The sequence below is a fragment of the Salmo salar genome, chromosome 28, assembly GCF_965601325.2.
Source record: "Salmo salar chromosome 28, fSalSal1, whole genome shotgun sequence".
NCBI classification, from domain to species: Eukaryota; Metazoa; Chordata; class Actinopteri; order Salmoniformes; family Salmonidae; genus Salmo; species Salmo salar.
Window position 1 is genome coordinate 24,407,501 of NC_138318.1, and position 24,550 is coordinate 24,432,050.

Below are 24,550 nucleotides of genomic sequence, written 5' to 3' on the forward strand. Positions count from 1 at the left end.
TTCATCAGACCAGAGAATCTTGTTTCTCATGATCTGAGAGTCTTTAGGTGCCTTTTGGCAAACTCCAAGTGGGCTGTCATGTGCCTTTTATTATGGAGTGGCTTCTGTCTGGCCACTCTACCATAAAGGCCTGATTAATGGAGTGCTGCAGAGATGATTGTCCTTCTGGAAGCTTCTCCCATCTCCACAGAGGAACTCTAGTGCTCTGTCAGAGTGAACATCGGGTTCTTGGTCACCTCCCTGACCAAGGCCCTTACTCCCGATTGCTCAGTTTGGTCGTGCGGCCAGCTGTAGGAAGAGTCTTGGTGGTTCCAAACTTCTTCCATTTAAGAATGATGGAGGCCAGTGTGTTCTTGGGGACCTTCAATGCTGCAGAAATGTTTTGGTACCCTTCCCCAGATCTGTGCCTCGACGCAATCCTGTCTCTGAGCTCTACGGACAATTCCTTCGACCTCATGGCTTGGTTTTTGCTCTGACATGCACTGTCAACTGTGGTACCTTATATAGACAGGTGTGTGCCTTTCCAAATCATGTCCAATCAATTGAATTTACAACAGGTGGTCTCCAATCAAGTTGTAGAAACATCTCAAGGATGATCAATGGAAACAGGATGCACCTGAGCTCAATTTCGAGTCTCATAGCAAAGAGTCTGAATACTATGTAAATAAGGTATTTCTGTTATATTTAATACATTTGCAAAAATGTCTAAAAAACAGTTTTTCCTTCATCATTATGCGGTATAGTGTGTAGATTGCTGAGAAATATATACATTTTAGAATAAGGCTGTAACGTAACAAAATGTGGAAAAAGTCAAAGGGTCTGAATACTTTCCAAAGGCACTATATGTACAAAAGTATGTGGACACCCCTTCAAATTAGTGGATTCGGCTATTTCAGCCACACCGTTGATGACAGGTGTATAAAATCGATGCACACAGCCATGCAAACTCCATAGACAAACATTGGCAGTAGAATGGCCTTACTGAAGAGCTCAGTGACTTTCAACGTGGCACCGTCATAGTGCCACCTTACCATCAAGTCTGTTCGTAAAATGTCTGCCCTGCTCGAGCTGCCCCGGTCAACTGTAAGTGCTGTTATTGTGAAGTGAAAACGTCCATGAGCAACAACTGCTCAGCCACAAATAATTTTTCGGCCACACAAGCTCACAGAACGGGACCGCTGACTGCTGAAGCACGTAGCATGTCAAAATTGTTGCAAAACTGCCTCTGGAAGCAACGTCACAAAAACTTTTTGTCGGGAGCTTCATGAATTGGGTTTCCATGGCCGAGCAGCCGAACACAAGCCTAAGATCACCATGCACAATGCCAAGCGTCGGCTGGAGTGGTGTAAAGCTCACTGGAGTGATGAATCACGCTTCACCATCTGGCAGTTCGACGGATGAATCTTAGTTTGACGGATGCCAGGAGAACGCTACCTGCACCAATGCATAGTGCCAACTGTAAAGTTTGGTGGAGGAGGAATAATGGCTAGGCAAATTAGTTTCATTGAAGGGAAATCTTAACTCTACAGCATACGATGACATTGTAGATGATTTTGTGCTTCCAACTTTGTGGCAACAGTTTGGTCATATATTGGCCAAATACCGCACCCCCCCGGGCCTTGTTGCTTAAATGACACCCCTGCAGCACTGGACATTCCCTCCCAGCTTTAGGGTGTTTGGAGTAGCACTAGACTGTTCCATTCCCTCCCAGCTAGGGTGTTTGGTGTAGCACTAGACTGTTCCATTCCCTCCCAGCTAGGGTGTTTGGTGTAGCACTAGACTGTTCCATTCCCTCCCAGCTAGGGTGTTTGGTGTAGCACTAGACTGTTCCATTCCCTCCCAGCTAGGGTGTTTGGTGTAGCACTAGACTGTTTCATTCCCTCCCAGCTTTAGGGTGTTTGGAGTAGCACTAGACTGTTCCATTCCCTCCCAGCTAGGGTGTTTGGAGTAGCACTAGACTGTTCCATTCCCTCCCAGCTAGGGTGTTTGGTGTAGCACTAGACTGTTTCATTCCCTCCCAGCTGTATGGGGGTTGGAGTAGCACTAGACTGTTCCATTCCCTCCCAGCTGTATGGGGGTTGGAGTAGCACTAGACTGTTCCATTCCCTCCCAGCTGTATGGGGGTTGGAGTAGCACTAGACTGTTCCATTCCCTCCCAGCTGTATGGGGGTTGGAGTAGCACTAGACTGTTTCATTCCCTCCCAGCTGTATGGGGGTTGGAGTAGCACTAGACTGTTCCATTCCCTCCCAGCTGTATGGGGGTTGGAGTAGCACTAGACTGTTTCATTCCGTCCCAGCTGTATGGGGGTTGGAGTAGCACTAGACTGTTTCATTCCGTCCCAGCTGTATGGGGGTTGGAGTAGCACTAGACTGTTCCATTCCCTCCCAGCTGTATGGGGGTTGGAGTAGCACTAGACTGTTCCATTCCCTCCCAGCTGTATGGGGGTTGGAGTAGCACTAGACTGTTACATTCCCTCCCAGCTAGGGTGTTTGGAGTAGCACTAGACTATTCCATTCCCTCCCAGCTGTATGGGGGTTGGAGTAGCACTAGACTGTTCCATTCCCTCCCAGCTGTATGGGGGTTGGAGTAGCACTGTGGAGAAGCATACTACTGGCAGACTCTTCACCAATGTGAAATAATTCATCAGCCTCCTTCTTGTGGCATTCTGTTGTGTACCAGTTGATACATTAAAGAGGAAGTCATGTGTTTCCCATGTTACAATCTTATGATTCCTTGGTTTTGCTAATAATGTGTTTCTCCAGCTCCAGGCTCCAGTGAGAATGCAGAGGAGCGTGTGTTTCGGGAGCGCATGCGGCCAAGGAAGAGGCAGGGTGCCGTACGAAGGAGGGTCCATCAGGTCAATGGACACAAGTTCATGGCCACATACCTACGACAGCCTACCTACTGCTCCCACTGCAGAGATTTTATATGGTGAGAGACACACACACACCTACCTATGTTAGCCTGTAGATACTTTATATGGTGAGAGACACACACACACACACCTACCTGCGTCAGCTTATAGAGATTTTATATGCGTGGTCATGGACGGTCGGCGCTCTTGTCTGTCAGTGTTGCCATGGAGACAGTGGGAAAAGCCCCTAGGCTAGCCATTACAGTGTGACAGTGGAAGCTTTATCCTGGATAGTCCAGCTGGTTCTCTGCTCCCCGATGGCACCAAGCTACATGCACCAAGCACGCATCTGTAGTACAAGCTGACAATTCCTGCTTCCCAGGGCTTATGACCTAACAGATCACTGTAGAGCACATGGAGTCCGAGTGTCTTAAAGCTGTGAGAAGAGTCTGATCTGAACTGGGAACAGTGCCTGCCTACAGGTTGATGTTACTTTAAACAGTATCTCATTGATACAACATGAGTCTTGATGGTAGTGCACAATAGTCTTTCTCTCACTGACAAGTGCCTCCAGTTCTCTGATGAACTTTGAAATACAGAGTGTCGCTGTCAAAAGGTCCCTAACTGACTGCAGGATACTGTCGCATTTTCAGACGCTCCCATTTCCACCTGAGACTTACCCCACACCAGTGTTTTGTCAGTGTTTATGTTCATGTAAGCTCTAGTGTTATTTTTGGGGAACTGTGTTTCCATCAGGAGTGTGACACAAAAGACTTGTGAAGAGCAGAATCAACAACCTCTGCATCATCAAGACAGTTGCTTTGTGAGAAGGTGTTTACCGTGGAAGTTGTTAACCCATGTTCACAGTTAGCCATTTTTCTGTAAATGCCAGCTAATGTCAGTTTCCAGGGCCTTGGCCCCAAGTCAGAGCAGGTCAGCTGAGGCCATTGACCAGACAATGGAGATGGTCCATAGAGGTGGAAACAAAAAAGTCTGAGCCTTTTTGGTAAAACACTGTGGTAAGTCTCAGGTGGGAATTGGCCATAAGTGTAACGGGGGATAATGGTGTGACTTGTCTCCCTGACAGAGGTGATAAAGAGTGTTAGCACACAGCTGTGGCTATTTCAGGCCCAGCCTCTTCATCTTCCCTCCACCCCCTCCTCCCCCTCTCACACCCCGACTCAGCCATAACATATGGCCACATTGCCACAGTGACAGCTCTGCTAAAGGTGGCAGAACACACTGCTATGGCTCAGGAACCTGACATGTAGCACCTAGCACTGTACCTGATGAACTTATTAAATTAGACTGAGAGGCACAGTCTGTTCAATTTCAATTAAAGTCGCACTCCAGTCTGCATTTATCACCTGATTTACTTATCCTCATGACATGGCGCTAGTGGGGGGGTGGGCCTTTCCTCTTTTGTTCTCTATAGAGCCCCACAGTGGAGGTGTCATAATAGCCATAAAATCTAGTGGTCAAACATGGAAATGGTTCCAATCGTTTTTCCACCATTCATTTTATCCATGAGGAATTTTAGAAACACTTAAAATAAGGGCTGTGTTTTGTGTAGTCTTACCCTGGCATGACGTTTTGATAACCATGTAAATCTCTCTCGGACAAGGTGACTTTTATCAATATATTCGGCTCTATTTACTCTCAGATTCGAAAACGCTAATTAGCATCAAAGTAGACATCATGCAATACTACAAATCCCTGTAATCTCCTGCACGTAATCTCTAGCTGACACCTTTGCTAACAGGTATTGTGTCAATTTAAAATGTGCGCAAGACAGTTTACAGAATTGTCAATTTAACCTCTCTAGGGCCAGTGGGACGATTTCGTCCCACCTACGTAACAGCCAGTGGAATCCCGTGGCGCGTTATTCAAATACCTTAGAAATGCTATTACTTCAATTTCTCAAACATATGACTATTTTACACCATTTTAAAGACAAGACTCTCGTTAATCTAACCACACTGTCCGATTTCAAAAAGGCTTTACAACGAAAGCAAAACATTAGATTATGTCAGCAGAGTACCCAGCCAGAAATAATCAGACACCCATTTTTCAAGCTAGCATATAATGTCACATAAACCCAAACCACAGCTAAATGCAGCACTAACCTTTGATGATCTTCATCAGATGACAATCCTAGGACATTATGTTATACAATACATGCATGTTTTGTTCAATCAAGTTCATATTTATATCAAAAAACAGCTTTTTACATTAGCATGTGACGTTCAGAACTAGCATACCCCCCGCAAACTTCCGGTGAATTTACTAAATTACTCACGATAAACGTTCACAAAAAACATAACAATTATTTTAAGAATTATAGATACAGAACTCCTCTATGCACTCGCTATGTCCGATTTTAAAATAGCTTTTCGGTGAAAGCACATTTTGCAATATTCTGAGTAGATAGCCCGGCATCACAGGGCTAGCTATTTAGACACCCACCAAGTTTAGCCCTCACCAAAGTCAGATTTACTATAAGAAAAATTGTATTACCTTTGCTGTTCTTCGTCAGAATGCACTCCCAGGACTTCTACTTCAATAACAAATGTTGGTTTGGTTCAAAATAATCCATAGTTATATCCAAATAGCGGCGTTTTGTTCGTGTGTTCAAGACACTATCCGAAAGGGTAAAGAAGGGTGACGCGCCCGACGCGTTTCGTGACAAAAAAATTCTAAATATTCCATTACCGTACTTCGAAGCATGTCAACCGCTGTTTAAAATCAATTTTTATGCCATTTTTCTCTTAAAAAAGCGATAATATTCCGACCGGGAAACCGTGTTTTAGTACAAAGAGAGAGAAAATAAAGACATGGGGTCGCCTCGTGCACGCGCCTCAGTCTCATTGTCCTCTGATAGACCACTTACCAAAGGCGCTGTTTTTCAGCCAGGGGCTGCCTCGACATCATTCAGCTTTTTCCCGGGTTCTGAGAGCCTATGGGAGCCGTAGGAAGTGTCACGTTACAGCAAAGATCCTAAGTTTTCAACAAAAAGAGTCAAGAAGCCCAAGGAATGGTCAGAGAGGGCACTTCCTGTACAGAATCTTCTCAGGTTTTTGCCTGCCATATGAGTTCTGTTATACTCACAGACACCATTCAAACAGTTTTAGAAACTTTAGGGTGTTTTCTATCCAAATCCAATAATTATATGCATATTCTAGTTTCTGGGCAGTAGTAATAACCAGATTAAATCGGGTACGTTTTTTATCCGGCCGTGCAAATACTGCCCCCTACCCTCAACAGGTTAAAGAAATGTAGCCAATTTATTTAACACTAAATGTAGCTAGCTTTAGATAGTTAATCCAGAGATACTTACCTTTGCCTCGATTCGGCAGTCTCGTCCAGATCATCATGGCATTTGTAGTTCTTTATGATAGCCACATTAGCAGCTAATTACCATTTCATTTTGGGGGTGTTAATACAGGTGAATATATTGATTAAAGTAGTCTTGTCCTCGAGAAATGTACACGGTTATCAAAACGTCACGCCAGGGTAAGCCTACATGAAACACAGCCCTTATTTTAAGGGTTCCTAAAATCCCTTATGGGAAAAATGAATGGTGGACAAACGATTGGAACCATTTCCTTGTTTGACCCCTAGGTTTAATGGGTATTATGACTCATACTGTGGTACTCTATTGTTTCTCCATTGTTCCCCCAAGCAAGGGGGAGGCCGATGACATCAGAGGGCACCATTGACCAACTCCCTTAATGGCCGACTACATGAAGTTTGCACTAGTGTCTAAAAAACTAAATTCTGCTCAAAACATTTTTTTTTACCTTCAAGTGTGTCCACATTACTGTATTTATACGTGGGATATTGTTTTTCAACAGGAAAAGGAAAAAATACCTTTAATTACAGTATACTTGAAGCACAGTCAGGCTGTTGAAATTACAGATTGTGCCTTCAATCAGAAACATGAAATGTATGTGAATGTGACAAAACTGTGAGGGTCTTCAAATATAGCAAGGAGTTTGAAACGTGTTAAATTGGGTCAGAAAATATTTTCACTTCATTCTAAGCAATACCTTACAATTCCACTGATGTAACATAATAATGTTCCATTTTGAATCTGACTGTATGTTGCATTGAGTGAAATGTCAGTGAGACTATGTATCTATCTCAACAGGGGTGTGATCGGGAAACAGGGCTACCAGTGTCAAGGTAATATATCTACTTTCTCTCTCCTTACTGACAGTTTCTCTGTGTGACATATATCTGCACACTAACATGTATTCCTATCACTCTATATGTAATAGGGCCTTTAGGGATAAGTCAGCTAACGTGTTGAAATGAAAGTGAATGACTGAGTTGTCTGGTGTCTCCTAGTGTGTACGTGTGTAGTCCATAAGCGCTGCCACGAGCTCATCATCACAAAGTGTGCTGGGATGAAGAAAGACAAAGAGGACACTACACCAGAGGAGGTAGGCATCTCTCCACATATTCGTTATTATGAGGTGAATCAATCAAGCGGTGTGACTGTGTTATCGTCAGTGCTCTTTGTCGCCCCCTGCAGGTTGGATCCCAGCGGTTCAGCGTTAATATGCCTCATAAGTTTGGTATTCACAACTTCAAAGTCCTAACCTTCTGTGACCACTGTGGTTCACTACTGTGGGGCCTGCTCAGACAAGGGCTGCAATGCAAAGGTATGCCAGCACACAAGCACACACACAGGCACACACTGACATATATAAACAAATGCACTACAACTCACTACTAATCATGGACATTGAAACTATAGTGGTGTGCAATAACATTATGTACAACGCTCAGGGAACTTGGACATTAAGGGGGTGTGTAAGATTAAGTATAGAATATGCATGTGTATATGCATGTATATTTATATATACGGTGCGTTCGGAAAGTATTCAGACCCCTTGACTTTTCCCACATTGTGTTATGTTACAGCCTTACTCTATAATGAATTCATTTTTTCCCCTCATTAATCTACACACAATACCACATAATGACAAAGGTAAAATAGGTTTTACATTTTTTTGCAAATGTATTAAAAATAAAAAAACGGAAATATCACATTTACATAAGTATTCAGACCCAATACTCTGTACTTTGTTGAAGCACCTTTGGCAGCGATTACAGCCTCGAGTCTTCTTGGGTATGACACTACAAGCTTGCCACACCTGTATTTGGGGAGTTTCTCCCATTCTTCTCTGCAGATCCTCTCAAGCTGTCAGGTTGGATGGTGAGCATCGCTGCACAGCTATTTTCAGGTCTCCAGAGATCGGGTTTGAGATCAAGTTTGTTTGGGTTCCAGTACGGGCTCTGGCTGGGCCACTCAAGGACATTCAGAGACTTGTTCCGAAGCCTCTTCTGCGTTGTCTTGGCTGTGTGCTTAGGGTCGTTGTCCTGTTGGAAGGTGAACTTTCGCCCAAGTCTGAGGTCCTGAGTGCTCTGGAGCAGGTTTTCATCAAGGATCTCTCTGTACTTTGCTCCGTTCATCTTTCACTCGATCCTGACTAGTTTCCCAGTCCCTGCCGCAGAAAACTATCCCCACTGCATGATGCTGCCACCACCATGCTTCACCATAGAGTTGGTGCTAGGTTTCCTCCAGATGTGACGCTTTCCATTCAGGCCAAGGACTTCAATCTTGGTTTCATCAGCGCTGAGAATCTTGTTTCTCATGGTCTGAGAGTCCTTTAGGTGCCTAATGACAAACTCCAAGCGGGCTGTCATGTACCTTTTACTGAGGAGTGGCTTCCGTCTTGCCACTCTACCATAAAGGCCTGATTGGTGGAGTGCTGCAGAGATGGTTGTCCTTCTGGAAGCTTCTCCCATCTCCACAGAGGAACTCTAGAGCTCTTTCAGAGTGACCATCGGGTTCTTGGTCACCTCCCTGACCAATGCCCTTCTCCCATGATTGCTCAGTTTGGCCGGGCGGCCAGCTCTAGGAAGAGTCTTGGTGGTTCCAAACTTCTTCCATTTAAGAATGATGGAGGCCACTGTGTTCTTGGGGACCTTCAATGCTGTAGAAATGTTTTGGTACCCTTCCCCAGATCTGTACCTCGACACAATCCTTGTCTTGGAGCTCTACGGACAATCCATTCCATGAGGGCTTGGTTTTGGTCTGACATGCACTGTAAACTGTGGGACCTTATATTTATATAGACAGGTGTATGCCTTTCCAAATCATGTCCAATCAACTGAATTTACCACAGGTGGACTCCAATCAAGTTGTAGAAACATCTCATGGTCATCTCATTTCTATTTTTTTTATATACACTGCTCAAAAAAATAAAGGGAACACTAAAATAACACATCCTAGATCTGAATGAATGAAATAATCTTATTAAATACTTTTTTCTTTACATAGTTGAATGTGCTGACAACAAAATCACACAAAAATAATCAATGGAAATCCAATTTATCAACCCATGGAGGTCTGGATTTGGAGTCACACTCAAAATTAAAGTGGAAAACCACACTACAGGCTGATCCAACTTTGATGTAATGTCCTTAAAACAAGTCAAAATGAGGCTCAGTAGTGTGTGTGGCCTCCACGTGCCTGTATGACCTCCCTACAACGCCTGGGCATGCTCCTGATGAGGTGGCGGATGGTCTCCTGAGGGATCTCTTCCCAGACCTGGACTAAAGCATCCGCCTACTCCTGGACAGTCTGTGGTGCAACGTGGCGTTGGTGGATGGAGCGAGACATGATGTCCCAGATGTGCTCAATTGGATTCAGGTCTGGGGAACGGGCGGGCCAGTCCATAGCATCAATGCCTTCCTCTTGCAGGAACTGCTGGCATACTCCAGCCACATGAGGTCTAGCATTGTCTTGCATTAGGAGGAACCCAGGGCCAACCGCACCAGCATATGGTCTCACAAGGGGTCTGAGGATCTCATCTCGGTACCTAATGGCAGTCAGGCTACCTCTGGCGAGCACATGGAGGGCTGTGCGGCCCCCCAAAGAAATGCCACCCCACACCATGACTGACCCACTGCCAAACCGGTCATGCTGGAGGATGTTGCAGACAGCAGAACGTTCTCCACGGCGTCTCCAGACTCTGTCACGTCTGTCACGTGCTCAGTGTGAACCTGCTTTCATCTGTGAAGAGCACAGGGCGCCAGTGGCGAATTTGCCAATCTTGGTGTTCTCTGGCAAATGCCAAACATCCTGCACGGTGTTGGGCTGTAAGCACAACCCCCACCTGTGGACGTCGGGCCCTCATACCACCCTCATGGAGTCTGTTTCTGACCGTTTGAGCAGACACATGCACATTTGTGGCCTGCTGGAGGTCATTTTGCAGGGCTCTGGCAGTGCTCCTCCTGCTCCTCCTTGCACAAAGGCGGAGGTAGCGGTCCTGCTGCTGGGTTGTTTCCCTCCTACGGCCTCCTCCACGTCTCCTGATGTACTGGCCTGTCTCCTGGTAGCGCCTCCATGCTCTGGACACTACGCTGACAGACACAGCAAACCTTCTTGCCACAGCTCGCATTGATGTGCCATCCTGGATGAGCTGCACTACCTGAGCCACTTGTGTGGGTTTTAGACTCCATCTCATGCTACAACTAGAGTGAAAGCACCGCCAGCATTCAAAGTGACCAAAACATCAGCCAGGAAGCATAGGAACTGAGAAGTGGTCTGTGGTCACCACCTGCACAACCACTCCTTTATTGGGGGTGTCTTGCTAATTGCCTATAATTTCCACCTGTTGTCTATTCCATTTGCACAACAGCATGTGAAATTTATTGACTTGGAGTTACATTGTGTTGTTTAAGTGTTCCCTTTATTTTTTTGAGCAGTATATATATATATATATATATGTATGTATACTTAAAAAAATATATGGGGGATTAGAAATGATGCAGACGATTACATTGATGGAAGCTACAATCTATCTGCAATATGAAAGCTGATCTACTGCCCCCAGCAACAACAAATGATAATAAAAAAATATTGAATATAGGAGGGACAGCTATGTAATGTGGAAAGGAGGGATAAGAGTTTAAGCTGTCATTCTTGTTTTGTTTTTTCATGAATGTGTATGTTTGATGTTATGTCTGGTCTTTGCCATGTCATTCACATTTCACAGTGCATTTTCTTGTACGTAAAGTAAATATCTGTGAAAATCAGACAATAAAGAAATCTAATCTAACATACTGTACGTAGTACATTCTCACAACATTTGGTACTTGCCAAGAAGATTGTGATGCAGTCCAATAGCATGGATTCTCTCTGTTTGCAAGGTGAATGTACATGTGGTGTAACCATGGTCTCTCTCAGTCTGCAAGGTGAATGTACATGTGGTGTAACCATGGTCTCTCTCAGTCTGCAAGGTGAATGTACATGTGGTGTAACCATGGTCTCTCCCTCAGTCTGCAAGGTGAATGTACATGTGGTGTAACCATGGTCTCTCTCAGTCTGCAAGGTGAATGTACATGTGGTGTAACCATGGTCTCTCCCTCAGTCTGCAAGGTGAATGTACATGTGGTGTAACCATGGTCTCTCTCAGTCTGCAAGGTGAATGTACATGTGGTGTAACCATGGTCTCTCTCAGTCTGCAAGGTGAATGTACATGTGGTGTAACCATGGTCTCTCTCTCAGTCTGCAAGGTGAATGTACACAGACGCTGTGAAAGTAACGTGGCCCCTAACTGTGGGGTGGACGCGAGGGGAATTGCCAAGGTTCTGTCTGACCTGGGGGTCACACCAGACAAGATCTCCAGCAGTGCCCAGAGGAGGAAAAAGGTCAGAGAAACCGCCATGAGCAAGGGGACACTTCCAGTGTCAGGGGGCACTGCCAGGGGCATGGGGCAGGGGTGAGAGAAAGGGGTATGGGCAAGGAGCAGGGGTTTGGGGCAGGGGCGAAGGGTAGGGGTATGGACAAGGAGCAGGGGTATGGGTAGGGGCGAGGGGTAGGGGTATGGACAAGGAGCAGGGGTATGGGTAGGGGCGAGGGGTAGGGGTATGGGTAGGGGTGAGGAGCAGGGGTATGGGTAGGGGTGAGGGGCAGGGGTATGGGTAGGGGTGAGGGGCAGGGGTATGGGTAGGGGCGAGGGGCAGGGGTATGGGTAGGGGCGAGGGGTAGGGGTATGGACAAGGAGCAGGGGTATGGGTAGGGGCGAGGGGTAGGGGTATGGGTAGGGGTGAGGAGCAGGGGTATGGGTAGGGGTGAGGGGCAGGGGTATGGGTAGGGGTGAGGGGCAGGGGTATGGGTAGGGGCGAGGGGCAGGGGTATGGGTAGGGGTGAGGAGCAGGGGTATGGGTAGGGGTGAGGGGCAGGGGTAGGGGTGAGGGGCAGGGGTATGGGTAGGGCGAGGGGTATGGGTAGGGGCGAGGGGTAGGGGGTATGGGCGAGGAGCAGGGGTATGGGTAGGGGTGAGGGGCAGGGGTATGGGTAGGGGTGAGGAGCAGGGGTATGGGTAGGAGTGAGGGGCAGGGGTATGGGTAGGGGTGAGGAGCAGGGGTATGGGTAGGGGTGAGGGGCAGGGGTATGGGTAGGGGCGAGGGGCAGGGGGAATGGGCAGGGGGTGATCAGGGCAATAATTGATGAGAATTCAGATTCAGAACATTTTTATGTCCTCAATGAGGCAATTCATTTTATAGCAGTCACAATACATCAGAGGTGGGACCATGTCAATATTATTTGAGTCACAAGCAAGTCTCAAGTCATAAGGTCCAAGTCTCAAGTCGAGTACCAAGTCAAACGGGCGAGTCTTGAGTCAATTCCAAGTTGTGCATTGTAAGAGCAAGTCAAATGGAGTCCAGTCACCAGTTTTTCCAAGTCAAGTGTCAAGTCAAGTAGAAGAAAATAAATAGATGCATGCAATGACTTGTTCAACTAGAAATCAACTACAAATGGAGACCTTGGGACTATAAGGTTCTATCTGACATGTCAGAAATGACTTAGTCACATATAATAGATCTTTAGATGGTTCTTCATATGTTTGTAAAGTTATATTATTTTTAAAGTCAATTTTATGTGAAAAAAAAATTACAACTAGAAAGTTCAATCTGCGTAAATCCATTTGAAATTGGTGCTATAAGGGTCTATCTGCAATCCAATCACAAGCCTGAACAAATATAGACAGACCAATCAGAACACATCTTTGCCATCTCCCTCTAAGTATGGTCTAGGCCAGTCTAGCCAGCAAAAATGGCAGGCAAGCAACAACAACAAAAAGTAAATGATTTCACATTGTTGTTCGGTGATGACAGTAATTTATCTAAAGATCATAATGCATTTCTGAATGTATTTGATGATGTATTCTGACTCTATCTTGGTAAAATAGTGTTATTCTATCGTTTCAGTATTCAAATAGCTACAGTCTTAAAAACTGAACATGTCTAATTCAGAAGTGATAGAGCCTTATGGCTGAACTGTATCTGCTATTGCACCCCCTTAAAAAAAGAATTTACAAATGTCTCAGGATTTTGATGCTCTGTACTTTAGGTACCTTTAAGATGAGGACCTTAACAGGTTTTGAAAAAATAATACACTACAAAACAGTTCTGAGATCTGGAGGTTACAGGATCATATGGCCTACCCTACCTGTATGCAGCGGGGGTTACAGGATCATATGGACTACCCTACCTGTATGCAGCGGGGGTTACAGGATCATATGGACTACCCTACCTGTATGCAGCGGGGGTTACAGGATCATATGGACCACCCTACCTGTATGCAGCGGGGGTTACAGGATCATATGGACCACCCTACCTGTATGCAGCGGGGGTTACAGGATCATATGGACCACCCTACCTGTATGCAGCGGGGGTTACAGGATCATATGGACTACCCTACCTGTATGCAGCGGGGGTTACAGGATCATATGGACCACCCTACCTGTATGCAGCGGGGGTTACAGGATCATATGGCCCACCCTACCTGTATGCAGCGGGGGTTACAGGATCATATGGCCCACCCTACCTGTATGCAGCGGGGGTTACAGGAGCATATGGCCCACCCTACCTGTATGCAGCGGGGGTTACAGGAGCATATGGCCCACCCTACCTGTATGCAGCGGGGGTTACAGGATCATATGGCCTACCCTACCTGTATGCAGCGGGGGTTACAGGATCATACGGCATACCCTACCTGTATGCAGCGGGGGTTACAGGATCATACGGCAACCCTACCTGTATGCAGCGGGGGTTACAGGATCATATGGCCCACCCTACCTGTATGCAGCGGGGGTTACAGGATCATACGGCCCACCCTACCTGTATGCAGCGGGGGTTACAGGATCATATGGACCACCCTACCTGTATGCAGCGGGGGTTACAGGATCATACGGCCCACCCTACCTGTATGCAGCGGGGGTTACAGGATCATATGGACCACCCTACCTGTATGCAGCGGGGGTTACAGGATCATACGGCACTCCCTACCTGTATGCAGCGGGGGTTACAGGATCATACGGCACACCCTACCTGTATGCAGCGGGGGTTACAGGATCATACGGCAACCCTACCTGTATGCAGCGGGGGTTACAGGATTATATGGCCTACCCTACCTGTATGCAGCCAGGTTGCAGGATCATATGGCCCACCCTACCTGTATGCAGCCAGGTTGCAGGATCATATGGCTATACTACCTGTATGCAGCCAGGTTGCAGGATCATATGGCCTACCCTACCTGTATGCAGCCAGGTTGCAGGATCATATGGCCTACCCCACCTGTTTGCAGCTTTGTTGCAGGATCATATGTCTACCCTACCTGTATGCAGCCAGGTTGCAGGATCATATGGCCTACCCTACCTGTATGCAGCCAGGTTGCAGGATCATATGGCCTACCCCACCTGTTTGCAGCTTTTTTGCAGGATCATATGTCTACCCTACCTGTATGCAGCCAGGTTGCAGGATCATATGGCCTACCCTACCTGTATGCAGCCAGGTTGCAGGATCATATGGCCTACCCTACCTGTATGCAGCCAGGTTGCAGGATCCTATTGCTGGGGTGTTGCTGTATCAGATGGAAGCATGATTTGTCTGTAGCCTTTTTTTCTTCCTCACAAATATCCTAGTTAATTCGCCAGAATGTTACATCTTCATCCCATGAGTATTGCAGGTAGTACGATGTTACAGCTATCTTTAGACATATGCAGTACCACCACTGAGTTATATAATTATAACACACCCAAACTAGGCCTATCTGAAATATGAAAATGGTCAATGAAATCACCAGTTAGCCTATTGTGGAAAAGATGCATCCATAGCGGGTTGCTAAACGGTACTTTATATGGATAATATTAATGTGGGTAAACTACTGTGTTTTTGCCAGGTAAAACAGGAGAAAATTAAACCAGTGTTTTCTGGTCAATAATCTGGACGTGTGCGCCCGCCTTTGCACGCCAATGCTGATGACTGGTCATTGGTCAACAGTCAAGAAGCATAATTTTTGGGTTCTGAAACACAGATTTCAAGAATTTGGTGCAATGCCTTAGGCCTGTGTTAGTAACCAGATCAAATAAACAAAGGTATAAATATAAAATATAAATGGTAGGCTATATCTTGCCTATTAAAATATGAATGACATTTTAATGTATTTTTTCCCATTCAGTTTCACACTCGCAATCCCCCAAAACCTTCTCACAGCACTACTGTAGGTCACCCGACCTGTGTTGATTGACAGTTTGCTGATTCAATCAGAGGGCAGAGTGTGAGTTTCACTAGCCAATCTGAGTTTTTTTTGCAAGTGAGATACTGTCTTTGGCAGCGTTGAGAGTAGCCTAATCCACGTAGACTCTGTGCCACAAAATCAGTGACAAAACGTTACAAAATCTGGCCAAATAATTTCAAGTCATCAGTCTCAAGTCTAAATCGAGTCCCGAGTCGTGAGGCTCCAAGTCGAAGTCGTCTCAAGTTGTTTTATTTTCTATCAAGTCAAGTCCAAGTCATGTGACTCGAGTCCACGCCTCTGCAATACATACAAACAAAATCACATATTTTAAAACCGATAGCAAAGGATATTTACAAGAAAGTAGGCTGGATAAGTGCAATTTCATAAAAATGACAGAATTATGCTACATGTTGAAGTGCAAGTGCTAAAGTGCATTAAGTCCAACATCTACAGTGAGGGAAAAAAGTATTTGATCCCCTGCTGATTTTGTAAGTTTGCCCACTGACAAAGAAATTATCAGTCTATAATTTTAATGGTAGGTTTATTTGAACAGTGAGAGACAGGATAACAACAAAAAAATCCAGAAAAACGCATGTCAAAAATGTTATAAATTGATTTGCATTTTAATGAGGGAAATAAGTATTTGACCCCTCTGCAAAACATGACTTAGTACTTGGTGGCAAAACCCTTGTTGGCAATCACAGAGGTCAGACGTTTCTTGTAGTTGGCCACCAAAGTATAATGTTTCCACCTCCATGTTTGACGGTGGGGATGGTGTTCTTGGGGTCATAGGCAGCATTCCTCCTCCTCCAAACATGGCGAGTTGAGTTGATGCCAAAGAGCTCCATTTTGGGCTCATCTGACCACAACACTGTCACCCAGTTGTCCTCTGAATCATTCAGATGTTCATTGGCAAACTTCAGACGGGCATGTATATGTGCTTTCTTTAGCAGGGGGACCTTGCGGGCATTGCAGGATTTCAGTCCTTCACGGCGTAGTGTGTTACCAATTGTTTTCTTGGTGACTATGGTCCCAGCTGCCTTGAGATCATTGACAAGATCCTCCCGTGTAGTTCTGGGCTGAATCCTCACCGTTCTCATGATCATTGCAACTCCACGAGGTGAGATCTTGCATGGAGCCCCAGGCCGAGAGAGATTGACAGTTCTTTTGTGTTTCTTCCATTTGCGAATAATCGCACCAACTGTTGTCACCTTCTCACCAAGCTGCTTGGCGATGGTCTTGTAGCCCATTCCAGCCTTGTGTAGGTCTACAATCTTGTCCCTGACATCCTTGGAGAGCTCTTTGGTCTTGGCCATGGTGGAGAGTTTGGAATCTGATTGATTGATTGCTTCTGTGGACAGGTGTCTTTTATACAGGTAACAAACTGAGATTAGGAGCACTCCCTTTAAGAGTGTGCTCCTAATCTCAGCTCATTACCTGTATTAAAGACACCTGGGAGACAGAAATCTTTCTGATTGAGAGGGGGTCAAATACTTATTTCCCTCATTAAAATGCAAATCAATTTATAACATTTTTGACATGCGTTTTTCTGGATTTTTTTGTTGTTATTCTGTCTCTCACTGTTCAAATAAACCTACCATTCAAATTATTGACTGATCATTTCTTTGTCAGTGGGCAAACATACAAAATCAGCAGGGGATCAAATACTTTTTCCCCTCACTCTAGATGTGGTAGAGCGATGTGGTAGAGCGATGTGGTAGATAGATGTGGTAGAGAGATGTGGTAGAGAGATGTGGTAGAGAGATGTGGTAGATAGATGTGGTAGAGAGATGTGGTAGAGAGATGTGAGAGATGGGATAGAGAGATGTGGTAGAGAGATGTGAGAGATGGGGTAGAGAGATGTGATAGAGAGATGTGGTAGGTAGATGTGGTAGAGAGATGTGATAGAGAGATCTGGTAGAGAGATGTGGTAGATAGATGTGGTAGAGAGATGTGGTAGATGTGGTGGAGAGATGTGGTAGAGAGATGTGGTAGATGTGGTGGAGAGATGTGGTAGAGAGATGTGGTAGATAGATGTGATAGAGAGATGTGGTAGATGTGGTGGAGAGATGTGGTAGATGTGGTAGAGAGATGTGGTATATGTGATAGATGTGGTAGAGAGATGTGGTAGATGTGGTAGAGAGATGTGGTATATGTGGTAGATGTGATAGATGTGGTAGAGAGATGTGGTAGATGTGGTAGGTGTGGTAGAGAGATGTGGTAGATGTTGTAGAGAGATGTGGTAGATGTGGTAGAGAGATGTGGTAGATGTGGTAGAGAGATGTGATAGAGAGATGTTGTAGATGTGGTAGAGAGATGTGGTAGATGTGGTAGAGAGATGTGATAGAGAGATGATGTAGATGTGGTAGAGAGATGTGGTAGATGTGGTAGAGAGATGTGGTAGATGTGGTAGAGAGATGTTGTAGATGTGTTAGAGAGATGTGATAGATGTGGTAGAGAGATGTGATAGAGAGATGTTGTAGATGTGGTAGAGAGATGTGGTAGAGAGATGTGGTAGAGAGATGTGATAGAGAGATGTTGTAGATGTGGTAGAGAGATGTGGTAGAGATATGTGGTAGAGAGATGTGGTAGAGAGATGTGGTAGAGAGATGTGGTAGAGAGATGTGATAGAGAGATGTGGTAGAGAGATGTGATAGAGAGATGTGGTAGAGAGATGTGGTAGATGTGGTAGAGAGATGTGGTAGATGTGGTAGAGAGATGTGATAGATAGATGTGGTAGAGAGATGTGGTAGAGAGATGTGGTAGATGTGATAGAGAGATGTTGTAGATGTGGTAGAGAGATGTGGTAGAGAGATGTGATAGAGAGTTGTTGTAGATGTGGTAGAGAGATGTGGTAGAGAGATGTGGTAGATGTGATAGAGAGATGTTGTAGATGTGATAGAGAGATGTGGTAGAGAGATGTGATAGAGAGATGTGGTAGAGAGATGTGGTAGATGTGATAGAGAGATGTGGTAGAGAGATGTGGTAGAGAGATGTGCTAGAGAGATGTGGTAGAGAGATGTGGTAGATGTGGTGGAGAGATGTGGTAGAGAGATGTGGTAGATAGATGTGATAGAGAGATGTGGTAGATGTGGTGGAGAGATGTGGTAGATAGATGTGGTAGATGTGGTAGAGAGATGTGGTATATGTGATAGATGTGGTAGAGAGATGTGGTAGATGTGGTAGAGAGATGTGGTATATGTGGTAGATGTGATAGATGTGGTAGAGAGATGTGGTAGATGTGGTAGGTGTGGTAGAGAGATGTGGTAGATGTTGTAGAGAGATGTGGTAGATGTGGTAGAGAGATGTGGTAGATGTGGTAGAGAGATGTGATAGAGAGATGTTGTAGATGTGGTAGAGAGATGTGGTAGATGTGGTAGAGAGATGTGATAGAGAGATGATGTAGATGTGATAGAGAGATGTGGTAGAGAGATGTGGTAGATGTGGTAGAGAGATGTGGTAGATGTGGTAGAGAGATGTTGTAGATGTAGTAGAGAGATGTGATAGAGAGATGTTGTAGATGTGGTAGAGAGATGTGGTAGAGAGATGTGGTAGAGAGATGTAAATGTGGTAGAGAGATGTGGTAGAGAGATGTGGTAGAGAGATGTGGTAGAGAGATGTGATAGAGAGATGTGGTAGAGAGATTAGAGAGATGTGGTAGATGTGGTAGAGAGATGTGATAGATAGATGTGGTAGAGAGATGTGGTAGAGAGATGTGGTAGATGTGATAGAGAGATGTTGTAGATGTGGTAGAGAGATGTGGTAGAGAGATGTGATAGAGAGTTGTTGTAGATGTGGTAGAGAGATGTGGTAGAGAGATGTGGTAGATGTGATAGAGAGATGTTGTAGATGTGATAGAGAGATGTGGTAGAGAGATGTGGTAGAGAGATGTGATAGAGAGATGTGGTAGAGAGATTAGAGAGATGTGGTAGATGTGGTAGAGAGATGTAATAGATAGATGTGGTAGAGAGATGTGGTAGATGTGATAGAGAGATGTTGTAGATGTGGTAGAGAGATGTGGTAGAGAGATGTGATAGAGAGTTGTTGTAGATGTGGTAGAGAGATGTGGTAGAGAGATGTGGTAGATGTGATAGAGAGATGTTGTAGATGTGATAGAGAGATGTGGTAGAGAGATGTGATAGAGAGATGTGGTAGGTAGATGTGGTAGAGAATGAGAAGGATTGCAGGACGATGATTATGATAATGGTGATAATGAGGATGTTGCTCTCCATAGATAACCCAAGAACCCCAGCAGCCGTTACCATGTACCCCCCAGACAGAGGAGGACCGATCCAAATCGGCCCCCACCTCCCCGTGTGACCAAGGTACACACACATGCACAAACACACGTCAAAATGTGCGTCTGTACAGTACATTCAATTCATGGATGGTACTTTGGAGGGTTCCGGGGAGTGTTTTTATTATTATTTCCACCCCTGCCCTTACACAGAGGAACACACTCTTATTCCTCATTTCCCTCTCTGGTTTCTCTTCCAGACCTGAAAGAGTTGGAGAACATCCGCAAGGCGCTGTCGTTTGAGCAACGTGGACAGGAACACAAGTCAGCCTCGTCCTCCTCTTCCAGCAGGGTGGGGGTGGGCTCAGAGGGGGGCGAGGCCCGGGAGAACGGAGAACTCAAGATCATCCAGACCAAGAGGATGACCCTGCAGGACTTCCTCTTCATTAAGGTCCTGGGCAAAGGCAGCTTCGGAAAGGTACAGTACAGTACAGTACAGTACTGTCTGTCTGTCTGTCTGTCTGTCTGTCTGTCTCTCTGTCTGTCTGTCTGTCTGTCTGTCTGTCTGTCTGTCTGTCTGTCTGTCTGTCTGTCTGTCTGTCTGTCTGTCTGTCTGTCTGTCTGTATTTGTCTCTCTTTGTCTCCTTCTCTCTGTCATCTCTCTCTTTCTCTATCTCTCTCATTGGTCAATAATCAGTCCCTTCCATTGATGCTAAGAGCAGTCAGCTCTTCCATTGGTTCCATTGGGCTAGTTGTTGTACAGAGTACTTTGGGGTTGGTTGGTGTTTCCTCCGTAATCATTTCATGTGTCTGTCTTTCCTCTTAATTTAAACCTCAGATATAATGAGTCAGTGTCTTGAGTGTTGTTGCAGTAGCAGTGTGTGTGTGTGTGTGTGTGTGTGTGTGTGTGTGTGTGTGTGTGTGTGTGTGTGTGTGTGTGTGTGTGTGTGTGTGTGTGTGTGAGCATGTGTGTGAGCGTGCTTGTGTGCATGTGTATGATAACCTCTGCGGTTCTTCCCTGTAGGTGATGCTGGCTGAGCTGAAAGGAACAGATGAGGTGTATGATAACCTCTGCGGTTCTTCCCTGTAGGTGATGCTGGCTGAGCTGAAAGGAACAGATGAGGTGTATGCTGTGAAGGTGCTGAAGAAAGACGTGATCCTGCAGGATGATGATGTGGACTGTACCCTGACAGAGAAACGCATCCTGGCCCTGGCTAGGAAACATCCCTACCTGACCCAGCTCTTCTGCTGCTTCCAAACCAAGGTAGGAAACATCCCTACCTGACCCAGCTCTTCTGCTGCTTCCAGACCAAGGTAGGAAACATCCCTACCTGACCCAGCTCTTCTGCTGCTTCCAAACCAAGGTAGGAAACATCCCTACCTGACCCAGCTCTTCTGCTGCTTCCAGACCAAGGTAGGAAACATCCCTACCTGACCCAGCTCTTCTGCTGCTTCCAAACCAAGGTAGGAAACATCCCTACCTGACCCAGCTCTTCTGCTGCTTCCAGACCAAGGTAGGAAACATCCCTACCTGACCCAGCTCTTCTGCTGCTTCCAAACCAAGGTAGGAAACATCCCTACCTGACCCAGCTCTTCTGCTGCTTCCAGACCAAGGTAGGAAACATCCATACCTGACCCAGCTCTTCAGCCACTTCCAGACCAAGGTAGGAAACATCCCTACCTGACCCAGCTCTTCTGCTGCTTCCAGACCAAGGTAGGAAACCCCCCTACCTGACCCAGCTCTTCAGCCACTTCCAGACCAAGGTAGGAAACATCCCTACCTGACCCAGCTCTTCTGCTGCTTCCAGACCAAGGTAGGAAACCCCCCTACCTGACCCAGCTCTTCTGCTGCTTCCAAACCAAGGTAGGAAACATCCCTACCTGACCCAGCTCTTCTGCTGCTTCCAGACCAAGGTAGGGACGAGTATGGACACCACAGACAGACAGACAGACAGACAGACAGACAGACAGACAGACAGACAGGCAGGCAGGCAGGCAGGCAGGCAGGCAGGCAGACAGGCAGACAGGCAGAATGACAGACACACTCTCACGTGCTCAGACCCTTTCTTGTCAGCTGCTTCCCGACTAACGTAGGGTTAAAAACCATCACAAACACACAGGAACACTCCAAAGACAGCAGTTTCACTGGTTGGCATTTTAGTATGATTACCACCAGGTGGCGATATAATATCATAGTTGGAGAACACAACCCGAGTTAGTAACCCTTTTTCCAAAATACATGTTAATCATGTTAATACACATGCATACAGACCAAACGTTCCACTGCCTATAGATAGTTACTGACTATAGGTGGTGAAGTGTAGGATGGTAAACCGGGTCGTTCCATGAATAGAGTGCCTTTTGGGTAGTTACATTTGTTCAGGAGTATCTATTTATTTCACAGAATTTACCATACTGTCAGAAAGAGCACATGCTCAACTTCATAACAAACATGGTTTCCAACATGAAAACACACTATTATTGGAATTTTTCAACATGGTTTAGTTTTATCAAAATGTACACACATAATGTCACAAGGTCATAAAAGGCACTCTATTTGTGGAACGACTCATCCATAAGTAAACGGTACCCAGTAGGTTAGTGTTGTGTGGGTTCTTTACCAACACTTCTGCATTTCTGTACGTTTCTGTGCATTTCTGTGCATTTCTGTGCATTTCTGTGCATTTCTGTACGTTTCTGTGCATTTCTGTGCATTTCTGTACGTTTCTGTGCATTTCTGTGCATTTCTGTGCATTTCTGTGCATTTCTGTACGTTTCTGTGCATTTCTGTGCATTTCTGTGCGTTTCTGTGCATTTCTGTACGTTTCTGTGCATTTCTGTGCATTTCTGTGCATTTGGCACATTAAATATGTATCTAACACAGAGCTCATGAAATTCATGAAAGCAGTGTGTGTGTCTTTCCTCCCACATATAAACTATGCCTACTGTATGTGGAAGCTGGTAGGTGTTTCTCATATGCATCGACCTCTGTACAGTTTGCCAGGCTTTCTGAGTCAATGCATTTGAGTTAATGAGCCTTTGTTAGAAGTTGTAGACATCTTGCACCCTGCCGTCCATTCTGTACCCTATATTTCCCATCACCCTCTTCCTCCACTAACCAATCTTTTCCACTGGCTCTCTTTCAACTGATGGACAATGAGTGTACAATGACAGACATGGTTGGCTTTGTTGTAGTTCTGGGCTTCCACCCATTTAGCTTGACACACAGACTCACGCACAGCTCAAGCCAGCTGCCTCATCTCACAAGTCCTTGCAGAATCAGTTACAATTTCTCCTACACACTTTTATGCACATACAGTACATGTAAACATACATACTTTTACAAACATACACTGAGTGTACAAAACATTAGGAACACCTGCTCTTTCCATGACATAGACTTACCAGGTGAATCCAGGTAAAAGCTATGATCCCTTATTGATGTCCCTTGTTAAATCCACTTCAATCAGTGTAGATGAAGGGGAGGAGACAGGTTAAAGATGGATTTTTAAGCCTTGAGACAATTGAGACATGGATTGTGTATGTGTGCCATTCAGAGGGTGAATGGGCAAGACAAAAGATTTAAGTGCCTTTGAACGGGTTTTGGTAGTAGGTGCCAGGCACACTAGTTTGAGTGTGTCAAGAACTGCAACGCTGCTGGGTTTTTCACGCTCAACAGTTTCCTGTGTGTATCAATAATGGTCCACCACCCAAAGGACATCCAGCCAACTGGACACAACTGTGGGAAGCATTGGAGTCAACATGGGTCAGCATCCCTGTGGAAGGCATTCGATACCATGTAGTCGAGTGGTTCTCAATCCTGGTCCTGGGGACCCAAAGGGGTGCACATTTTAGTTTTTGCCCAAGCACTACACACCTGATTCAAATCAACAAAGCCTTTTGATGAGTTGATGATTTGAATCAGGTGTGTAGTGCTAGGGCAAAAACTAAAATGTGCACCCCTTTGGGTCCCCAGGACCAGGATTGAGAACTACTGTTGTAGTCTATGCCCCGACAAATCATGGCTGTTCTGAGGGGGTGCAAGTCAATATTAGGAAGGTGTTTTTAATGTTTTGTAAACTCAGTGTACTGTACATGTACTGTAGACACAAGCGATAAATAAGGCACTTCAAACTTCAAACCCAGTGTGACCACATTTCGCTTTATTATTTGCCTGTGGGGTTAAGTGGTCCCTGAGTGGGTTTGGGGCGATCAAGGCAGGGTTTACAGAAGGGAGAGGAGGTAACCTTTTTTCAAGCATCTTGTTTATTTTCTCAGAGTGGCCTGGAATATACTGCAGTAACTATATGACGTGCTCCATTCCTCATTTATTTATTTCTACCGATTCCCCAAACACGGCGGGGAACATTGTGTTCTGGCAGAGAAAGGGGAGGAAGGGGGCGGTAAGGGGAGCGAACAGAGGAGAGGAAGAGGGGAAGGTGCTCAGGCAAAGGGATGAGAGAGGAGGACAAGTAGGGAGAGAGGAGGAGAGGGATGAAGGGTTTAACACATCGTAACGCAATTTAATCTCTACTCATAGTCAAATCCCTCATCCTTATTTCTTGGTTTTAGGTTTCACCTTGCTGTTGGGATTAGAATATTGGAGGCAGTTAAATTGGGATTAAACATGGAAAAAGGAAGGAGATTAAGGAAGGAGATATTGTTCACCTTTATGATCCTTTTTAAATAGTATTTTGGAAAAAGCTAAAAGTGAATGAGTAAAGGTATATTAATGGATGAACAATAAATGTCTCTCTCGCTCTCTCTCTCTCTCTCTAACACACACACACCTTAAAGAGGCAGTTGTCTAGGGACGGAGATGTGGGGTTTGTGTTTGGCCCAAACAAGTGGATTGTT

At 45.4% G+C, this 24,550-nt stretch overlaps 1 protein-coding gene across 1 annotated transcript in view; it reads left to right on the top strand.

Moving 5' to 3' along the window:
- The window catches only part of LOC106589721 (protein kinase C epsilon type), a 159,466-nt gene that overhangs the window by 82,707 nt on the left and 52,209 nt on the right, over positions 1–24,550 (top strand). Inside the window, exons 3-10 of the mRNA XM_082970524.1 lie at positions 2,764–2,932; positions 7,006–7,040; positions 7,206–7,300; positions 7,393–7,522; positions 11,440–11,582; positions 19,691–19,781; positions 19,954–20,171; positions 20,784–20,957. Coding sequence (XP_082826650.1) covers positions 2,764–2,932; positions 7,006–7,040; positions 7,206–7,300; positions 7,393–7,522; positions 11,440–11,582; positions 19,691–19,781; positions 19,954–20,171; positions 20,784–20,957 — 1,055 coding nt within the window. The remainder of the gene's footprint in view (positions 1–2,763; positions 2,933–7,005; positions 7,041–7,205; positions 7,301–7,392; positions 7,523–11,439; positions 11,583–19,690; positions 19,782–19,953; positions 20,172–20,783; positions 20,958–24,550) is intronic.